The sequence below is a fragment of the Argiope bruennichi genome, chromosome 4 (assembly GCF_947563725.1).
Source record: "Argiope bruennichi chromosome 4, qqArgBrue1.1, whole genome shotgun sequence".
In the NCBI taxonomy this organism is placed as follows: Eukaryota; Metazoa; Arthropoda; class Arachnida; order Araneae; family Araneidae; genus Argiope; species Argiope bruennichi.
Window position 1 is genome coordinate 126,158,833 of NC_079154.1, and position 18,191 is coordinate 126,177,023.

Here is an 18,191-nt window from a genome sequence, read left to right on the forward strand (position 1 = left end):
GTATCTGGTAAGGTTTTTTCTTGGGTTTAAATGGCATGATTAACTCAGCTTGTTTCAATGAAATTTATTTTAAAAATAAAAATACTTTTGACTAAATAAAAAAGAAGCATGACTTTTATTTTAAACATGAATATGCAAGCAAACAAATTTCTCTTGTAAAAGTAAATTTAGTTCTTTCACTTTTGTAAAAAAAAAAAAAAAAAAAAAAAAAAAAGCTTTAAATTTTTCTTTCAAGAATAAAATTGCTATTTTCAATATATAAGATATCTGTAAATTTTTCTGTTCATGGATGTTTACTTATCTCTTTTTTATTCTTTAAAGTAAATGCATACACATTAATTAATTTGTTACAAATTGAAAGCAACAGATAATCTTAAAACTGAATAATGAGTTTTCTGTTTAATTTAAAATCTTTAAGACAAGTGAGGTGACAATTAAAATTGAATTTGCTGCTGCTTTTTATATTGAGCAATATGTAGGTTATCCTCACACATATGCCATTCTTTTGATAAATTGACCTTTAATAAAGTCATCAGTATAGCATTTCTATGCATGCATATCCAAACTAGTAATAAAGAATTTGATTTTAGATGCTAGAGTAATCTACATTTACATAAGCTTAGTGGTAAAAATTGCCAAACTTAGTGATAAATTAATGATGATTTATTATTCCTTATTAAACAAAGTTGCCAGAATATACTATCATTTCAGAGTAGGAACAAAAATATTTCTCTGAAGCTCTATATTTTTCTTTATATTTATTTTGGAAACTGAGCTTAAACACCAGAATTATAATAGTAATCGTTTTAACCAGAAATCCAATTTAATTAAGTTTTTCTTTATATAATTTTGGACTTTCCCCAAAACTTAAATATATTATATAAATTTCTTTTTGTTCATTTTAAATAATTATTTCTGCCAATATTACTGTGTGTACCTGCAATTATGGCTACCAACCATTTTGAGCATATCCCCTTCCCCTGAAAAACACATTTTTTTAAAAGTTTGTTTCCATAAGCTGATAGAAAAATTAGATGGACTTATCCTAAGGGGGTTTGTGTATTATGCAGAAATGAAATAGAGGCAAGGAGAGGGCAGTAAAGCACCTGTCTGGAAATTTCACTATCTGTATGAGCATTATGTTTGAAATATTGTCTTTCACAAATACAGATAAGCCTAACTTCACTTCACTTGAAAATAAATTCAGTTTTCTGACTGTATATTATACTGCATAGAAGCATTGTTAGAAAATACCTAATGAAATCGGATATGCTGAAAGTTTTTAAGTCTTTTCGATAATAATTTGCGTCAGGAATAGAATCGTGAATTTCATATAGAAACTACATCTGAAATAGTTTATTTTCCTAAGATGAATTATAAATTTCTGGTTTTTATTCAATGGTTTCTTCAGCAAAAGCAATGTAGACAATACAAAAAACTTTAAACTACACATAGATAATAGTAGTTTTTGTATATAGTCATATTATTCCTTCCATGTTTTATCAGTTGCAAATACAAGTATAACATAAATATCCTTTAAAAAGCAAAATTCTTAATAAGACAGCACTTGGAATCCCTAACTTTGGTCAATTTTAAGGTTGGAGAATTCCTTGTGCACTCGAAATAAAAACTAAATGTAACATAGCTATAGAATATTAATTCACCATGAAATGAGAAATTTTTCAATGCCTCAAGACTTCTGTTTCTGTTACGTAAGAGCACTATATCAAAATGTAGAAATATATTTACATAATGGTATACAGAGAGAAATGTTTGTTTAGTCATTTCAAAACAAAGAAAATAATTATTCTCAATATATATTTTATTAAAAAATTATTTTCATAATTTCCTGTTTTTTTTTTAAAGTTCTGACAGACTTTTCAAATAAACTGGAATTTTGATCACAATCATATTTTAATATATATGTGCATCTTTGCTTTATTCCCTTGTTTTGCTTTCATTAGCTTTTTGAAATGATCTTGGAACTACCGATATAAAAAGATTATACTTAATGAATCTTGTAATGGATTTTCCGTCGTATTCATTATCAGTGAGCCAAATCTAGTTTCCAATACAAAATCATTAATTAATCCCTAATGACAAATCTAGCTTCTTATGTGGCTAAAATTACTATTAAATATGGTAATAAATGTATTTCAAAATTACAAGTGCTTAACTTAGACAACACAGTATTCGCTTTTATTATTTGTATTAATATCATAAATCATTATCCCTTTAGTTTATCATTAAAATCACTAGGTTTGTTGCAATCAAATTTTGTTAATTTGTTAGATATCATTCTTGTGTAAAAATCTCAACAAATATTTTTATACAACATTTTTACTAAATGAAAACATGAAATAATCACCATGACATGCGAGGGTAATGGAAACTTGAATGAAGTAGAGTTAAAAGTATAAGTTTAGCCAAATACTGAAGATGGCATAAAAATATTATTGAAGGAAAAAAAAAAAAAAAAAAGAGGCAAGGAGAACCTGATCACTGAAAGAATATGCTGCAATTTTCTGAACACTAGCTGCTAATATAGTCATGAGAGGTTTTTAAATGTTGAATATGAACTTTTTGTAAAATGTTATCAACAGAAACTAATAGGTATACAAAAAAAAATTTCATGATTATTCTCTCAACCTTATGTAGTATGATTTAAAATGGTTTGATAATTCTCATTTTGTATAAATAGATAACTGATTAACAATGACAAATTTAATGTGTCATTGTTAATCAATCTATAGATACGTCAGAAGAATTTAGTCTTGAAGAACTGATTCCAAATCCTGTATTATACAAGGTTACTGCTAAACAAACAAACAAAAACAAAAAACTGAATTAAAATGAATGAATTTGAAATAAACCATTAATTTACACTATAATAAACAAGTCTATGAAAGAATTTTTTAAAATTTTATTTATCTACAGGTTCAACAGAACATCACAGAATAGACATCAACACAAGTAGAAATATAAACTATAGAAAATATTGTGGGAATAAAACAAAAACCTTATTATATCAGATAATAAAAAATATATATACAGTTTTACAGTTAGTGCAATCTTTGTTATTTTACAAGAGGACGAGTTTTGCCATCCTCATCACAAGCTTGTTGTCTATACTTCTTTACTTCTGCCATGTAACGTGCCCAAGCATCACTCTGAGGTGGAGGTTCCTAAATAAATAAATCAAAACATATTAGTTCTTATTTTACAAAGAATTCCTTTGCCTTTTGGCAATTATAAAGCACATAGTAGTAATTAACAATATAAATTTAAAAAAATTTCTACTTGCAGAAATTTTTTTAAATTTATATACTATTTAACTACCACTAAATTTTTAAATAATTTTAACATAAATTCAATACACGGAAAACAGAAGTAAGATTTTTTTTCTTCCATTATTTACTTCCGATTCTTTCTTTTAAAAAAATTCTCTGATTCTTCTTAGAAATTAAATGATTTTAGAACATTTTACACAAAAACCTGAAAATTATTTTAATATTACTTAAATGTACAGTAGGTAGTTTTTTTTTTTTTTAAAATTCAGAATTCGTATACATTTATAACTTTTCAGCTTATCAGAGCAAATATATGTATTCTTATATTAATATTAAATTTGAAAACAATTACCACCAGAAAAACTAAAATAGAGATATTTCTTCTTTAACCCTGAAAGTGAAACAATTCTCTAGGGAGATATTTTAAGACATAAATTTTAAAAGGATTCTAAACATACCTCAATCCAATATAATGAGAGAAGGGAAAATAGCAATATTTTTTTCTTATAAAGAATTAAATCCAAGACATGTAGCTATTGAAACAGAAAATACATAGAATAAAGCTAACAGCCTATAAACAAAAATTATATCTACCCAAATTTAAAGTTTGGCGTGAAAAGAAATGTAATATAATATTATTTGTGGTGCAGATCACACTTTTAAAAAATTATTTTAATTAATAAATAAAACTATTTATTAAAATTAAGATATAAAAGTGATTAATGATACAAATCAGACTGTTGACTTTACAGAAGTCACTGGGGTGTAAAAATTTAGCAACAATATCACTTTTCAACTTATAATATTAAATTATTACAGATAAATGAATGATGTGGTATATAAAAAAAATAAGCTTTAATCAGAATCCTCCAAAAAATTTTGAACCCAAAATAAATTATAATAGCTTATAGAGCTTAATACTTTTCCCACAGATAAAGAATTTAATTAATTTTCTAATTTAACAATGAATGTTGTCAAGTCAAAAATTCTGCATATTAAAAAAAAAAGAAAAAAAGTTTTTATTTTTGTTTCAAAAATATATGCATCAAAAACACATTTTTTTTATTATTATAAACATTCCTAAAACTTTTATTAATATAAAAATTTAGGAATTTTATCAACTCTAAAATATTTCTAATAATAATGAAAGTTTTTTTATATATATATTGAGATATATTCTCTCATTATTTCAAAAATAAATAATAATTCAAAAATTGATCAGACCACAAAAATTTTGTGTTAAGAGACATAAAATTTCACAAGGAAAATTATTACAGTCAATTATAATTCAAGCAGAATATAAGAAGTAAATGACTGGTGAATAATGTATTTCTTTCCTAATCAGAGTTATAAAAAGAATTTCATAGAAATCAACAACTTGAATAATAAATAAAAAATTTTATAAGACAGATTATTAATATTACCCGTAAATAAATTCTGCTAAATTATATAGTTTTTATAATAAATATACAATTAATTTATATAGTTTTTAAACTTATATTCTAATGCAAGAATATTTGATTGAATGTAAGATATATCCTTTCCTTTATTACAAACTAGATTTGTCATTAACATAAATTTTTCTCTACATAATGAAATAAAGATAAAATGATACAAAAATATACTTTAGTATCTTGGATAAAAGAGAGAGATGCCTTACCTCGTGGGAATCCTCCGTCTTCTGCTTCTTAACCATGCCTGTCTTGAGCACTTTATTCATCCGTCGCTTTACCTGGAGAGAAACAAAGCACTTCCACCATTAGCAAAATCCAATGCACCAAAGAAGGTGAACTCCTTCGAAATCTGGCTTAATTAGTCTTACACTTACATCCAGAGGAAAGGTCAATAGATGGATATTTGCTTTTATCTACATTTCACACATAAACATGACCTTATCAACAACAAGAACACCAATAATAATCTTTTAGAAATAAATACACTTTTTAAGAATACAAGATGAATTTAAAAATTAAATCATTACATTTATTTCAAATTAATAAGCAGAACAATCCCAAATTATATACTAACTACTTATTTTGGCCCAACTATATTAAAATATGCTCTCTCCTTTTCTTCTTCTATAAGCAGTATACAAAGAGAAAATATTATAATCATCAAAAAATCAAACAAGATTTTGACAAATATTTATGTTTTTAGATCTCCCTGAGAGCAAAAAAACCTATTTTTGAAATTATAGTTGTCTGTCTATGAACTTAACTTAAAAATACTTTGAACAAAATTGATGAAAGTTTTTATGTGGTCTTATCTATTTATTCACAAGAAATTTGTCTGCACAAGTACAATTGAACATGGTAACTACAAAACTGAAAGATTTAATGAATAAAATCTAGTATACAGATTTTAAATTTAAAGTGTAGATCAGAATCCAAAGATTTTGCATGGATTTTGAACTGAATCCCTCAAAAAGTTGAGTTCTTGTACTCTTACATGAATGTAAATGTAACTTTAATGAAAGAATTTTGGCATGTGATCTTTTTACAGTAGATGCTGATTAAAGTTAACTGTTTTCTTGGATCTGACTGATTGTCACAAATATATATATATATATATATAAATATTCTTGGCTAAGAATTTCTTCTCTGTACTTTCTTGATGCTGAATTCATATTTTATGGAGACTTCTGTCCATTTTATCTTTAAGATAATCCTTTTTATATAACTGAACAACAGATTTCTTAAAAAGCAGAAAAAGGCGAGAACCCTTCCCCCAAATGGATACATGGAATAATCGCATCTCTGTGTTTAGTTTAACAAAAAAAAAAAAAAAAAAAAAAATTATAACTGTATTAAAATTATATATACCAGTATTAAATTCAAAGAATTTAAGTTTCATAATAAGTTAAGAAGATTGATAAATTATCAACATCTTTAATATTCCAAAAGATGAAAAACTGTTGATTACATAACAATTATATTAAATAAATTTTACCCCTAATGAGATCTAATTTGAAGTTATTCATAATCATTTGATAATGAAGTAACAATTTATACATCTATGCAATTCAATACCTGTGGACATTTATGGCTTCTAGCTTACATGACAATTTTCAGAGTGCCAAACTCTATTCAAAATTTTAGTGAAAACTCTTGTTTGCTTGGCGATAAAATCATAAGGCTGTAAATATCCACAAGTAACAAGCAATTCTTTAAAATAAAATACAGTTTGGTTGATTGCATATTGTATCTGATTTTAAATAAGATGTTATTTTATGTAAAGCAGAATTAAGGATTTTAACTACAGAATGTTATACTCGCACACAATCATTTCTTTAAAGTTACATTTCAAGGAATAAATGACTTAATTCTTTTTATACATTTTAATTTCATTTTACCTAATAAAGAAGTTAGAATATTAATTTATTAATTTCAAACTTATCATCCAGATATATATTTGAGCCATAAGTTCACATAATAATAAAAATAATATGATTCATAATATCAACAAAGTCACTTTGACAATGCTTGTCTCAACACCTTTTCCTAAATATTAGGGCTGAATTCAGCCAAATTTAGCATTTTTATTATTTAAAATAAGAAAAAGCAAAATGCCAGCTTTTCAAATTGTTAATATTAATTAAATATTCAATTTATAAGAAAATCTGCTGTTTTTCTGCAGTAATTTCAGAGTAAATTATGTTAATAAAAATATTTAAAAAACATAAAAAAATTTTATTTATTCATTGAGACCAAATTCCTTTCTGCACTATTTTTCCTATAATAGTTCCAAATTTTTAAAAACATTTAACACAGTCAAACAACAGTTAACAATAAGCCTCTAAATTACCTTATGACTTTTTGAAATTTATGCTTTATTTAATTGTTTCATAAAAAAAAATTTCTGCATAAGCATTTAAATTTTGAACACAATATATTGGCTTGCTTTGAGAAAATTAAATATATTTATGTATAAAGAAATATTAATTTGAAACTATATTAAGTGAAAAATTATACAATAAAATCCACATTTTACATTTCCAGATTGCAAAACTTAACCAAGTCATGTATTTTTATATTAAAAAAAAAGTGTACAAATGGGGAAAAAAAATCTTTCGGTAATTTCAACGCTGCAATTTGGCAATATTTAGATATACTAACTTAAAATTTACTCTCAAAGTTACAAATTATTTATAAATTCCACATACTCAGACACAACATAAGATACTTCATATAAAATTTTAAAATTATATTTTTCAATCATGGGTAGAGAGAAACAAAGATAAAAAATTAATTAATGTGAAAGGCAAATCTGATAAAAAATTAATTAATGTGTGTGTGGCAAATCTGATTTTTGTCATATTATTGTATTGCCAAATGATAATAGTAACCATAAATTAAAAAACAACACAGGTTAATCATACCAGACTAAAAATAAAATATGATTTAAAAATAACCACCAGAATAACAAATGTTATTTTTTCAAGAAAACATACAAATCATCAATGAGCAATATCCATTTGAAATTATTACGAATTGATGAGGTGATTTTAATAATTACATAACTGTACTCAATCAAAATAATAATTAAACAGAAAATGAGCAATATTTATTTAATTAATGTAGTTTACATTTAATCTCTTGTTGCTTTATATCATTTAATATTATGTAGGCATCAAGATGAAAGCAATAAAAAAAATAGAAGAAATTTTGAATATCCACCAAACCAATATTCAAACAGAAACAATTATTTATGTTTTAAAAAATGTAAGAAAACTTACTGAACTCTCTGGCTTCTTCAACTTTTCGTCGGCACTTTTGTTCCCCTCACCATCAGATGTGCCACTGGTCTCACCTTTTGCCTCTTCCTCCATTTTCTTTTTAAACAGCTCAAGAAAACTTCCATCATTCGCAAAAGTATTTATGCCTTGTTTTTTAGAAGTTATTATATTTATTATTCCAGTACTGTTATTACTATTACTGTCTTGATTCTCTATTATTGGTTCATGATGATGACGAGAAGAACGATTCTTCCTATGCTGAGACGACATCTTGAAATGCAAATTGTTCAAGTTTTTGTATTATTTTTTTTGTTTTGATTTTAATTTGTAGATTCAGACTGTAGGTGGCGCTGTAGACTTCCATATTCCGGAACATTCTCATTGTTTTACAATTGATATTTGATTTCAGTTGATATATAATAATTTTGAAGATCAGCATTTTAAATGATTCTATTTTTCTAAAACTTTTACTTATTTTTTCTTATTTTTTTCTTATGCTCTGAATTTTTTTAAATTTATAACATAATTCAGTTTTTATTCGATGTTGTAGAATGGCATTGCTACCGAATTTTATATTTTTTTTCTTTTCTATTTGTTTGTTGATAATTAAAGTGGGTTAAAAAATGTGAGCGATGAGTGTAGGCAATGTGTTCAAATTTGCTTTATTCGTCCGAATTTTCGTTGTTCTTCTGCAGGTAAAATCTTTTCTTCAAGCTAATTACTTTAATTTTCCCAGAAATAAAAAAAAAGTACTATAGTCTGCCGAACAATTATTCTAAGAGAGCAAATTATTTTTAAAATAAAGTTATTATTTGCAAAAGATTTTTTAAAATTATGCATTTTAAATTAATTTATGGTTTCAACATTTATTTAATTGTTTGGAAAATTAATTTTTAATATCTGTAGCAACATAGATTGCATTTCCGTGCCTCTCATTTGTCATTTTAAAATACGCGTCTTTATATATTAATAGATATAAATTGGTACTTTTTTATTGCATGCATTTTTATTTAAATGAATTACTGTGAGATTGAATTCAAAGTTAGTTGTTAACCAATACTTTTCTAAATTGATAAATGGTGTAGTTTGATTGATAAATGATTCCCCCCCCCCTCTTGATTAAAGGTTACAGAAACAAGCAAACCTTGCTTGGATTGCAATATTAATGTATTCTGATAGAATGCAACATTTATTGATCTTGCATCTGAATATTGAACAGTTGAAAAACTCATTAATAGCATTTGGCAATTTCTAAATTTTATTTTCTTAAAAAGTCCTTTTCAGAAAATTACAAGTATTCTGGACTTCATTTCATTTCTTTTAATCATATTTTTCTTATATATTTTTAAAATTGTGCATTTATAAATTTTCCCACTTTCTTACTTAAACAAATGCATGTGAATTGAAAATTTCTGCTCTTTTTCTTGAAGTTGTAAAATATTTATGGTCAGTGTTTTATAAAGTTATCTATTTTAGAATGTTCAAATAAAAATGTCCTGTGCTTTATAAATTTAAATTGATATTTTCTCATGCATTCTGGTAGTCCTTAAAAATTATTTATTAAAATTTTTAATACATAGACAACTTTATATTTTTATCGTTTTTTGGAAATAAAGTATTTTTATTTTTCTATTGATATAAGATAGTTTAATTAGCAGAAGTAAGGAAACCAGCAATCAGAGACAATTTTTTTTAATAATTTCTCCTCTTAAATTTAGTCTAATCGTACCTTTATATTCCAGGTTACATGAAAATGCTTTTCACTTGTCTTATGAAAAATGAGTAGGATATATAGGGTGATCAATAAAGTTTTTTTAAGCTCTTTAAATTTAAAATATTGTCTCGTATAACCAGATAAGTGACTGTGCTGAATTTATTAAACTAGAACTAAACTAAACTAGATTAGGTATTGAATTTGCACTATGTTACTGTATCTCTAGCTCAAAAATAAAGAAGAAACAAAAAAATAAAGATTAGCTAAGAGGTCCAATTAGAAAAATGTTCACTGTATCATAATAAAAACACAAGAGAAAGTTTCTGAAGCTATCTGTAAAATTAAGAGATATTTGTAATAAAAATTATGATCTTTCTGTGATGTGAAAAAGGGGTTAATCCCATATTAAAAAAATGTATTCTGGATATTATCATACAGTTTTTCAAAGTTAAGTATCAGCAAAGTGAAATTTAAGCAAAGAAGAATGTAAACAGAATTGAAAAATGCACTTGTGAGTTGGATACTGGAGAATAAAGTTTTTCAGTTTTGGGATAAACCATTTTCAAGTTGTAGGATGTTTATAATTTTAATGCAAATATCTTTGCCAATTGTGCAGATAACTCATGTGCTTTTATTATGATGTTGTTTCATATATTTTTCTGATTGTATTTTTGGCTTATCTCTTTCATTTTTTTTTAGTTATTTTTTCTTACTTATTTTGCTGCTCAGGGCACTATAATCTGCCTCATTGAATTCAGCATAGTTATTTTAGCACAGGACATATTATTCCCTAGCTATACAATTTGTGTTTTGAATCTAAGGGGCTTCAAGGGACTGTGTCGCATTTTATATGAGGTATATTAATATATATGATTTTATATTTATATTTTTCACTATGTTCATCAGTTAATTCAGAGTGATTTCTGTTAAACTTCTCAGATTTGATGTATTTTAACATTGTTCTCATATTTAAATATATCTTTTATATATTTATGAAAGCATCTGTTTTCAAACTTCCATTTACTATTAGAATGAAATATGCTTTTTTTTTTTTTTGGTAATTTTGGTCAATTTTTAAATTGAAAAGCATATAATTGATTCTTATAATGTTTCTCTAATAAAGGAATTTTGTGTAAAGTCTTAAAACACTTATTATTTTTTAAAAAATTTCTTAATGATATATTCTTTTTTATTTTAAGGCACGTAGAAAAATTTATGTATAACTGCAAATGTATTTGACATTATTTAGTATCTTCTGCTTTAAATTTTAACTATATTTATTATTGTGAAATTTAGAAAAGTAGTACATATTTTTACTATTTTTTTTTTTAATTCATTTTCTAGGTGATCTTCAATCGTTGTGTGCCAGACCATAATGCTGATGCTTTTCGCTTGCCATATGAAAAAGGAGTCGGAATAGCAAATTCTATTGTGTCTTACCTCTTGGAAGGTTTCAGTCGCTGGGATGCACAATATTTCCTTCATATTTCCCTCTATAGTTACACTCATGAGAACACACTTGCCTTTTTCCCTTTGTTTCCAGTTTTATTGAGATACTCATCTAATATATTATCTATTATTTTTCCATTTAGTTTGAGTCCACTCAACTGTACACTTCTGGCTGGTGTACTTCTGAATTGCATCCTCACTTCATTATCAACTGTAGCCTTATACAAATGTACACAAAATGTCTTCCAATCAGAAATATTTGCCTTTACAAGTGCTTTGCTTTTTTGTATCAATCCTGCATCCATTTTCTTTTCGGCTATATACTCTGAAAGTTTCTTCTCTCTTCTTACTTTTTCTGGTCTCTGGGCATTAGAAAAGGGTTGTTTCTTTTTTGCCTTATGTGGATTATCTCTAAGTGCCAGCATTCGATCTAATGGCATTTTATCAGCTGGCTTTCTTATTTATACTTTTTTAAAGCAACATATAAATTATGTATTTTCATCACATCGTCTACCAACAAAACTCACTGTATTTTTGTTTTCGTCCACTTTATTAAAAATGATTGTATTTTTAGTGATGTTTAGTCTTCCTTTCATTATATATCAAATTTACTGCTACCTTTTGTTTTGTACTTCAGTACTGTCTGAATATGATTTACCAGAAATAGTTGTTAATTTTTTGACAAGAAATGATCTGAAAGTACCCTCTGAACCAAGCAAATGGTGTTTTTGGAGCATTCCTCTTTCTTATTCATATGTTCAGTCTCGATATTGGGATGTTGGTTTCCTTCGTTATTTTTCTATTAAACAAATACCTAATTTCTTATTAGCTGCCCCCATTGTGATCATAATTTTAGTGTCTTGTACAAAATATTTTGTTAGGCATAGAAAAGATCTATGGCATTTGGGATTTATTGAAAGCAAAATATATGATACTTCTGATGTTTACAGCAATATTAAATGCCTTCCTTATTTTCTTCATATATTTTTTATCACAGTATTCTGCATTTTATTCATTCATATTCAAGTAAGTTGAGAAACTTTTATTACATCTAACATTAATGTAATTTTTTCTGAATAGTTTGCTAGATAAAGTGGATTTGCATAAGATGATTGGCAGTGGTAAAATGCAGGGGTGTTTGTGCTCCGGGGAAACCCCAGAATTCCGGGGATTTTGAACTTCGATACCCGGAAATTCCAGGGATCGTCGTTCAAAAGGAAGTAGGAATAATAATGAATTATTTATTTTGATCTGGGTAATTTTGTTTGCTTTGAAAGCAGAAAACGCAAGGTCAGTGTGTGTGGTGAAAACTTTTCCTTTCTTTCTCCAAAGGCAGTGATAATGCGTGAAAAGGGGGAAAAAACTTCTTTTTTGTTCTTTCCTTATTGCGAGTTATGACTCATTCCCCCGGTTCTCGGACATTCTCTTCTGGATTCTTTTCGGCAAGTAGGCGCGGCAGAAAAAAAAGGGAGAGACTTCGTTCGACCAGATGTGCGATCACGTGACCTGGGTTCAAAGGTCTTAATTTTGCAAAAAAAGTAATTCATTGAACTTTTATAATTAGGTCATTCAATACTTCATAATTGTAATTTTTCATTTCTCCCCCCCCCCTTCTCGAAACTCCAAAATGTCGGTAGTAAGTCCGTAAAAGTTTCAGGGGATTTTTTGGGGTCCTACAAACACCCCTGAAAATGTACATAATGTATTTGAGAAACAAAACTCATGCTAAGACATTTACTTGTATTATTATGGGACATGCAATTCAAAATGTTATTTCTTCTATTCTTATGATGAGAATTTTACTATATTCAATAGTTTCATATTTACCTTTAATTTTTTCCTGTTTCAATGTTTTAGAAATTCTTTTTTTTTTTTTTTTTTTTTTAGAAATAAAATTAGAGATAGTTAATTCTACATTTTTGTAATTGATCATCATAGATCTGACTTTTTTAAAAATAATTTTTCAATTTCAGTTAAACTAATATTTTGATCTGAATTTCAACCTCAAATTTTATTGCAGTTTTGTATTTGGATTTTTAAAAGAAAAATATTAATGAGTTCAGAGATTTTCAATAAAATCATTTACAGCAAAACAGTAGTTTTATTAGAATGGCAAAGAAAAATTTATTTTGTTTAAATTTAATCAAACTATTTTGTATCAATTTATACAAATGTTTCAAAAATAATACTTCTAATTACATTAGACATACATAAATGCATTTTTAAAACTAGTTAAAGATTCTTAGCTTATAATTGTCTTTGGCCAACTTTTGATCCTTATATCATAAGCTTTGGAATTTCTAATTTTACTTTGAAACACTTCTTAAATTTGCTCCATTTTTCAATACTGTGTTAAAACTTGGCTCGTATATATATTTCAGTTAACTTGTTTTGTTTGTTTGTTTGTTTCCTCCCATTTATGACACCAGTAATCTGAATATGAATTTGCAATTATTTAAATTCTGAGTAATTTTAAACAAAACTTGCTACCTTCAGTGCTGCCCATCATCTATGTATTTCAAATGATTGGCAAAATCGAACAACTATTCCACCAGTCACCAACATATCGATTTTGTTAATTTTTATTATACTTGAAAGGTTGTACCACCTAGACACATCATTAGTGGTCTCTTGTGGTATATCATCCACTTTTGAGAGAAGCTAAAAAAATGTTTCTGCTTTACATATTTTATATGGGAAAAATTTTATTTTGTAATGTATCTTGAATTGGTGAGGTAGGAGACAGATGATATTTGATAACATATCTAAGAGTCAATGATTATTAATATGAAATCAAAAATTTTTGAAAGAAAATCAATGTTTGTAGTTAGGGGCATGCTGACTTTTTTTTAATTATTATTAGAAGAGAAGAATGCACATTAAAATGTCTTTTTGATTTCTTTTGAAAATGAATTACATTGGAGTGCATTAATCATTGCCAACATATATAAAGGTCATGAGTTTTCATTGGGAAAATCGGAGCATTATTTGTTGGTTGAGTAATTGTTCTTTAGTTTCCCTTATTATTTTAAATATTTAGATTATAACATTCATGTTTTGAGGAGAAAATATTTTTGTAGATATATGTGTAGATATTTACTTATATTTGAAAATTCAGTGATTTTTTTCAATCTAGTAAAATGTCATGCAATGATAATTTTTCTGCTGTTGCTTTTAATTAAGATTTTTGCCTCATTCACATTTAAACATTTCCATTTTTTTTAAAAAAGTTATAAGGCACATAATTGAAAAATATATTTGAAAATGAATGTAAGTCTGAAAAAGTTATTTCCTTTCTGAATTTTTGGATGAATAACATTTTTGCAATAATTTTTTAGAGGAAAGTAGTACTGATATGTAATTATATTCATAGGAAATTAAAGCCTAGATTTTGAAGCTCTTTTTATGTGTAAAATTAATTATAAAATATGGGAGGATGAGTTGAGTACAAAGCAAGATTGAAATATATATATATATATATATATATATATGTGCATTTTATTGCAGATTTTCTTTAGGATTTTATAAAATGGTTATATTAGTTTGAGTTTATTTCCTTAACTTACTAACCTCGACTTAATTTAAAGCAAGAACATTAGCAAATTTAGTTGAAATTATATTAGAAACTCCTAGATTTATATACCTATGAATTAAAATATAAATCTTCCCCTTCCCAAATAATAGGGATGAGTTGTTTAACTTTAAAAAAAAATGGCATTTAAAAAACTTATTTAAATGTATATTAAAAAGTTTTTGTAATGTAAAATAACCAAAAAATAAAAGATTGCTTATCAATTCCTTGTTTTAAACCTGGAAAATAAAGTAAAATTTAAAAAAATTTGAACCCAGAAAGTACTTTGCAATACTTTGCAGATTAATTGCATAAAGGCCCATTGATATATCAGAGACAACATTCTCCATATACAGTGTGCAAATGAAATTTATACTTTCTACAAAAAGTTGAAAGGAACAGAACAATGGCAGACTCTCATGGACAGCCTGTCACTTGTCATTGAGAGCCAAATAAAAATGAGAGGAAGTTAAAGTGAAGAGTGATCAGTTCCTTAAAGCTGTGATACTTGTCACACCCAAAAGTGTGTGTATGAAAGACCTATTTTTTTTTTTAAGTGCACTCTATAGTTTTCATCTTTTTCTTAGTAAGCTCATGTTTTTCTTTAATCACTTTATTTTTGCACTCTTTTCTTTATCACTTTCTTGACTGTTTTTTTAAAATGATTTTTTAGGTGGTAACACGTATGCTGTGTTCTTCTAGTCCTGTTTTGTACTGGGTGGCAGCTACAGCCGTTTTGCCAGCTAATGACCGTGCCAGATTTAAACTCTTCAAAGAACATTCGCATAAAAATTGGCTTCTAGTCAGTCTGTTGTACATGAAAAAACTTTTTCTGAAGTCTTCCATATGGGGAAAAATTATATTTTCTTATTTTGTTGCATATTTCTTAACTGGTACATTTCTTCATGTTAATTTCTTTCCATGGACATGATTACTAGTCTTTTGAAATGTACTATAACTATCTCCTCAAGTGTAGAAAATATTAGTGATTCATTCCAGATTTAGTTGAATGCTCATGAATGTTAAAAATGGTTAATTTTTAACTAGTTTTATAGTATTTGGTTAGTTTATTATAGAATGTGAAATTTATAATTTGCAAGGTGTAATGAAATGGACCAAGGTACTTCCCTTTATACCAGTCTAGTCATTAACTAGTCATGAATTTAGACTAGTTATTTTTTTGATATGGTGGTTGTTATCATTTGTTAAAGATGTTACTTAATTTTAGCTAGTGTACCAATTAAAATGCATTTTGGAATGATATTCATAAAAATTTTATAACTAATCTGCAATTATAAATGGCAAGATATTTTTACAAATATTTTTTACCATATTCTCCTTTTTTCATTGTTATCATGGAAGTGTCAAATTTTATTTCATTCCTCTTCAGAAAAGATGTTTTTTTATCAAATTACAACATAAATATATATAGGCATTTATAAATAATTTTGTCAAAAATTAATGTGAGCCTTTTGTACTAATATGAAATGCTGAAATTTTCCTATAATATCTTTAAAATTTGATATGTCTTTTTATTTTTTTGTAATTGCATTTTAATGCTTAACATATAAATATTTTTTTTTTTTTTTTTACTATTTTAATAAAAATAAGAAATGAGTATATCATCTGAAAAATCATCATTAAATTACTTCAATCAACACTTGATAAGTAAATGAATTATCTTCTTATTTGTCTCAATTGTATGAATTCCGATCATCAAATTGTATTGCTTTTTAAAAATAATGCTATTAAACATATGGCTGTTATGCACTAACTAATAAGTTTAAAAAAAAAACATTGTTTCAAATAAACCAAGTTTTTTTATGGCTTTGTCTGGCTCATGAGCATAGTTAGTGACATTTTAATGTGTGTCTGCATATGCTTACTTTATGACTAACATGTGCTTTAAATACATATAAAATTAATCTTTCTTCTAACTGAACTATGACATATCTGGAGAAAAATAGATGCACATTGGTTTCATGACCAGAGAATGCAAATTGTCCGATTGGTGGTATTTAAAGGAATGCATAGTATTCATAAAGTCTCTTTTCAGCTTCCAGGGTTTCATTAAGGAAAAAAATTAATGGATAAGCCTTTGTGAATTATAAAATGAAAGGTAAGCATTGAAATTAGTTTTATCTTTGTATGGGCATCATTAGTTGCACAAAACACATCAAGATGGGGTTCAATTTCTCACCCTGTAGTATAATACAGTATTAGCAAATTGTATAAAATCGCTTTTCTTTGTTCAATATCACACACATCTTTAATTTTCGTATGTCATGTACAAATTGATGGGCAACAATGTTGGATGTTTTCTATGCTTTATTTTGTAATTTTAATGAATTTGCCATCCATTTTTTCCCCCTTTCAATAAACCACAATATACAATCTTCTTTATAAGTCGCCTTTTTATGGAATTTATTCAGCGGAATAATTCCATAAAAATAAACTTGCCAACAGAGTATATAAAAATCACACATGCAGTGTGATCACAAACTTGTATAACAAATGAATTAGTGTAAATATAACCAACTGAACTTAATGTATTCAGTTGATTATACTTCACCAAGACTTTTTAATAATTTCTGAATTTCTAAAGAGATTTTGTGGATATCTCTTTGTACAAACATTTTTATACTCTGTATTATACATTTTTTTGTGTTTCCTATTCTAGTTTAGTTTAAACTGTCGCAATTGTTCAACTAGAACGTTTTGTAAAGGGTAAAGACATGCCTCAAAGCTGTCAAAGAATATTTTCAGTGGGATTGTTGCATTTTTAATCTTTGCAAAATTAATCAAGGAAAGATTTTATTTCTTCGTGAGAATCTACGATTACGCGCCTTTTTCTACGTAAATTCACTCTAGCTAAATACGGACGAGGGGTGCACAAAACAGCACTTGCAGTAAACAGCAAATCAGTAATAAACAGCTATAACTTCACAAGGAGCTGTGGGGGAACTTGCATAACTATTTGCTTGAACTCAATTAAATCAAAACTGATTGGTTCATCTTTCGGCTTTTTATACTTTTTCCAGGCACGGCAAAAAAGCTTCTAAAAAAATCGTAGAAACATGTCTCTCAAGGAATTTACCACCATTATTCTTATAGTTTCCAGAATTTTCGATTTTGTCGTCGAATTTGCTGGTGATCATGAGTTCGACACAGAGGCGGCATTAGCAGATGGAAATTGCCCCCCCCCCCGTTGGCGAGAGATTGTTAGTTCCGTCGGCAAAACTCTTCACCATTTCAGGATGGTTGTGGAAAACTGCTAATTCTCGGATATGATAATTTAAAAACCACCTTAACACTTTCGCGGCGAACAGCGCCTTTAGGCGTTCAGTTATCGACGCTCACTCTGAGCGAACAGCACCTTGCGTACAGCCGACCACCCCGTCACCACTGAACGTAGCAGGTGACGTGACACGG

The 18,191-nt window shown here is 27.0% G+C and overlaps 2 protein-coding genes across 3 annotated transcripts; one reads left to right on the top strand and one right to left on the bottom strand.

Moving 5' to 3' along the window:
* Positions 1–2,908: 2,908 nt before the first annotated feature.
* Positions 2,909–8,333, bottom strand: LOC129965347 (telomerase RNA component interacting RNase-like). 2 transcript variants are annotated; one of them, XM_056079176.1, is made up of 3 exons: positions 8,026–8,329; positions 4,951–5,022; positions 2,909–3,185 (listed from the first exon to the last, which is right to left on the bottom strand). In XM_056079176.1, the coding sequence occupies exons 1-3, from the start codon at positions 8,293–8,295 to the stop codon at positions 3,078–3,080; spliced, it is 450 nt and encodes a 149-aa protein (XP_055935151.1). In that variant the 5' UTR covers positions 8,296–8,329; the 3' UTR covers positions 2,909–3,077. The 2 variants fall into 2 exon arrangements, with proteins under 2 accessions (XP_055935151.1, XP_055935152.1); XM_056079177.1 differs by lacking the exon at positions 2,909–3,185 and having other exon boundaries at positions 5,016–5,157; positions 8,026–8,333.
* A 273-nt stretch (positions 8,334–8,606) lies between these two features.
* LOC129966143 (GPI mannosyltransferase 2-like) lies at positions 8,607–16,256 on the top strand. Its single transcript, XM_056080531.1, has 3 exons — positions 8,607–8,720; positions 11,084–12,214; positions 15,433–16,256. The coding sequence occupies exons 1-3, from the start codon at positions 8,658–8,660 to the stop codon at positions 15,688–15,690; spliced, it is 1,452 nt and encodes a 483-aa protein (XP_055936506.1). The 5' UTR covers positions 8,607–8,657; the 3' UTR covers positions 15,691–16,256.
* Positions 16,257–18,191: the final 1,935 nt, after the last annotated feature.

Excerpts from the sequence above, each read along its gene's own strand:
- LOC129966143 (XM_056080531.1), top strand. The coding sequence starts at position 8,658 with ATGAGTGTAGGCAATGTGTTCAAATTTGCTTTATTCGTCCGAATTTTC. Across the intron at positions 8,721-11,083 it reads TTTTCGTTGTTCTTCTGCAG|GTGATCTTCAATCGTTGTGT; the intron begins GTAAAATCTTTT and ends TTCATTTTCTAG. Across the intron at positions 12,215-15,432 it reads TTTTATTCATTCATATTCAA|GTGGTAACACGTATGCTGTG; the intron begins GTAAGTTGAGAA and ends ATGATTTTTTAG.
- LOC129965347 (XM_056079176.1), bottom strand. The coding sequence starts at position 8,295 with ATGTCGTCTCAGCATAGGAAGAATCGTTCTTCTCGTCATCATCATGAA. Across the intron at positions 5,023-8,025 it reads TGAAGAAGCCAGAGAGTTCA|GTAAAGCGACGGATGAATAA; the intron begins GTAAGTTTTCTT and ends GTTTCTCTCCAG. Across the intron at positions 3,186-4,950 it reads AGACGGAGGATTCCCACGAG|GAACCTCCACCTCAGAGTGA; the intron begins GTAAGGCATCTC and ends TTATTTATTTAG.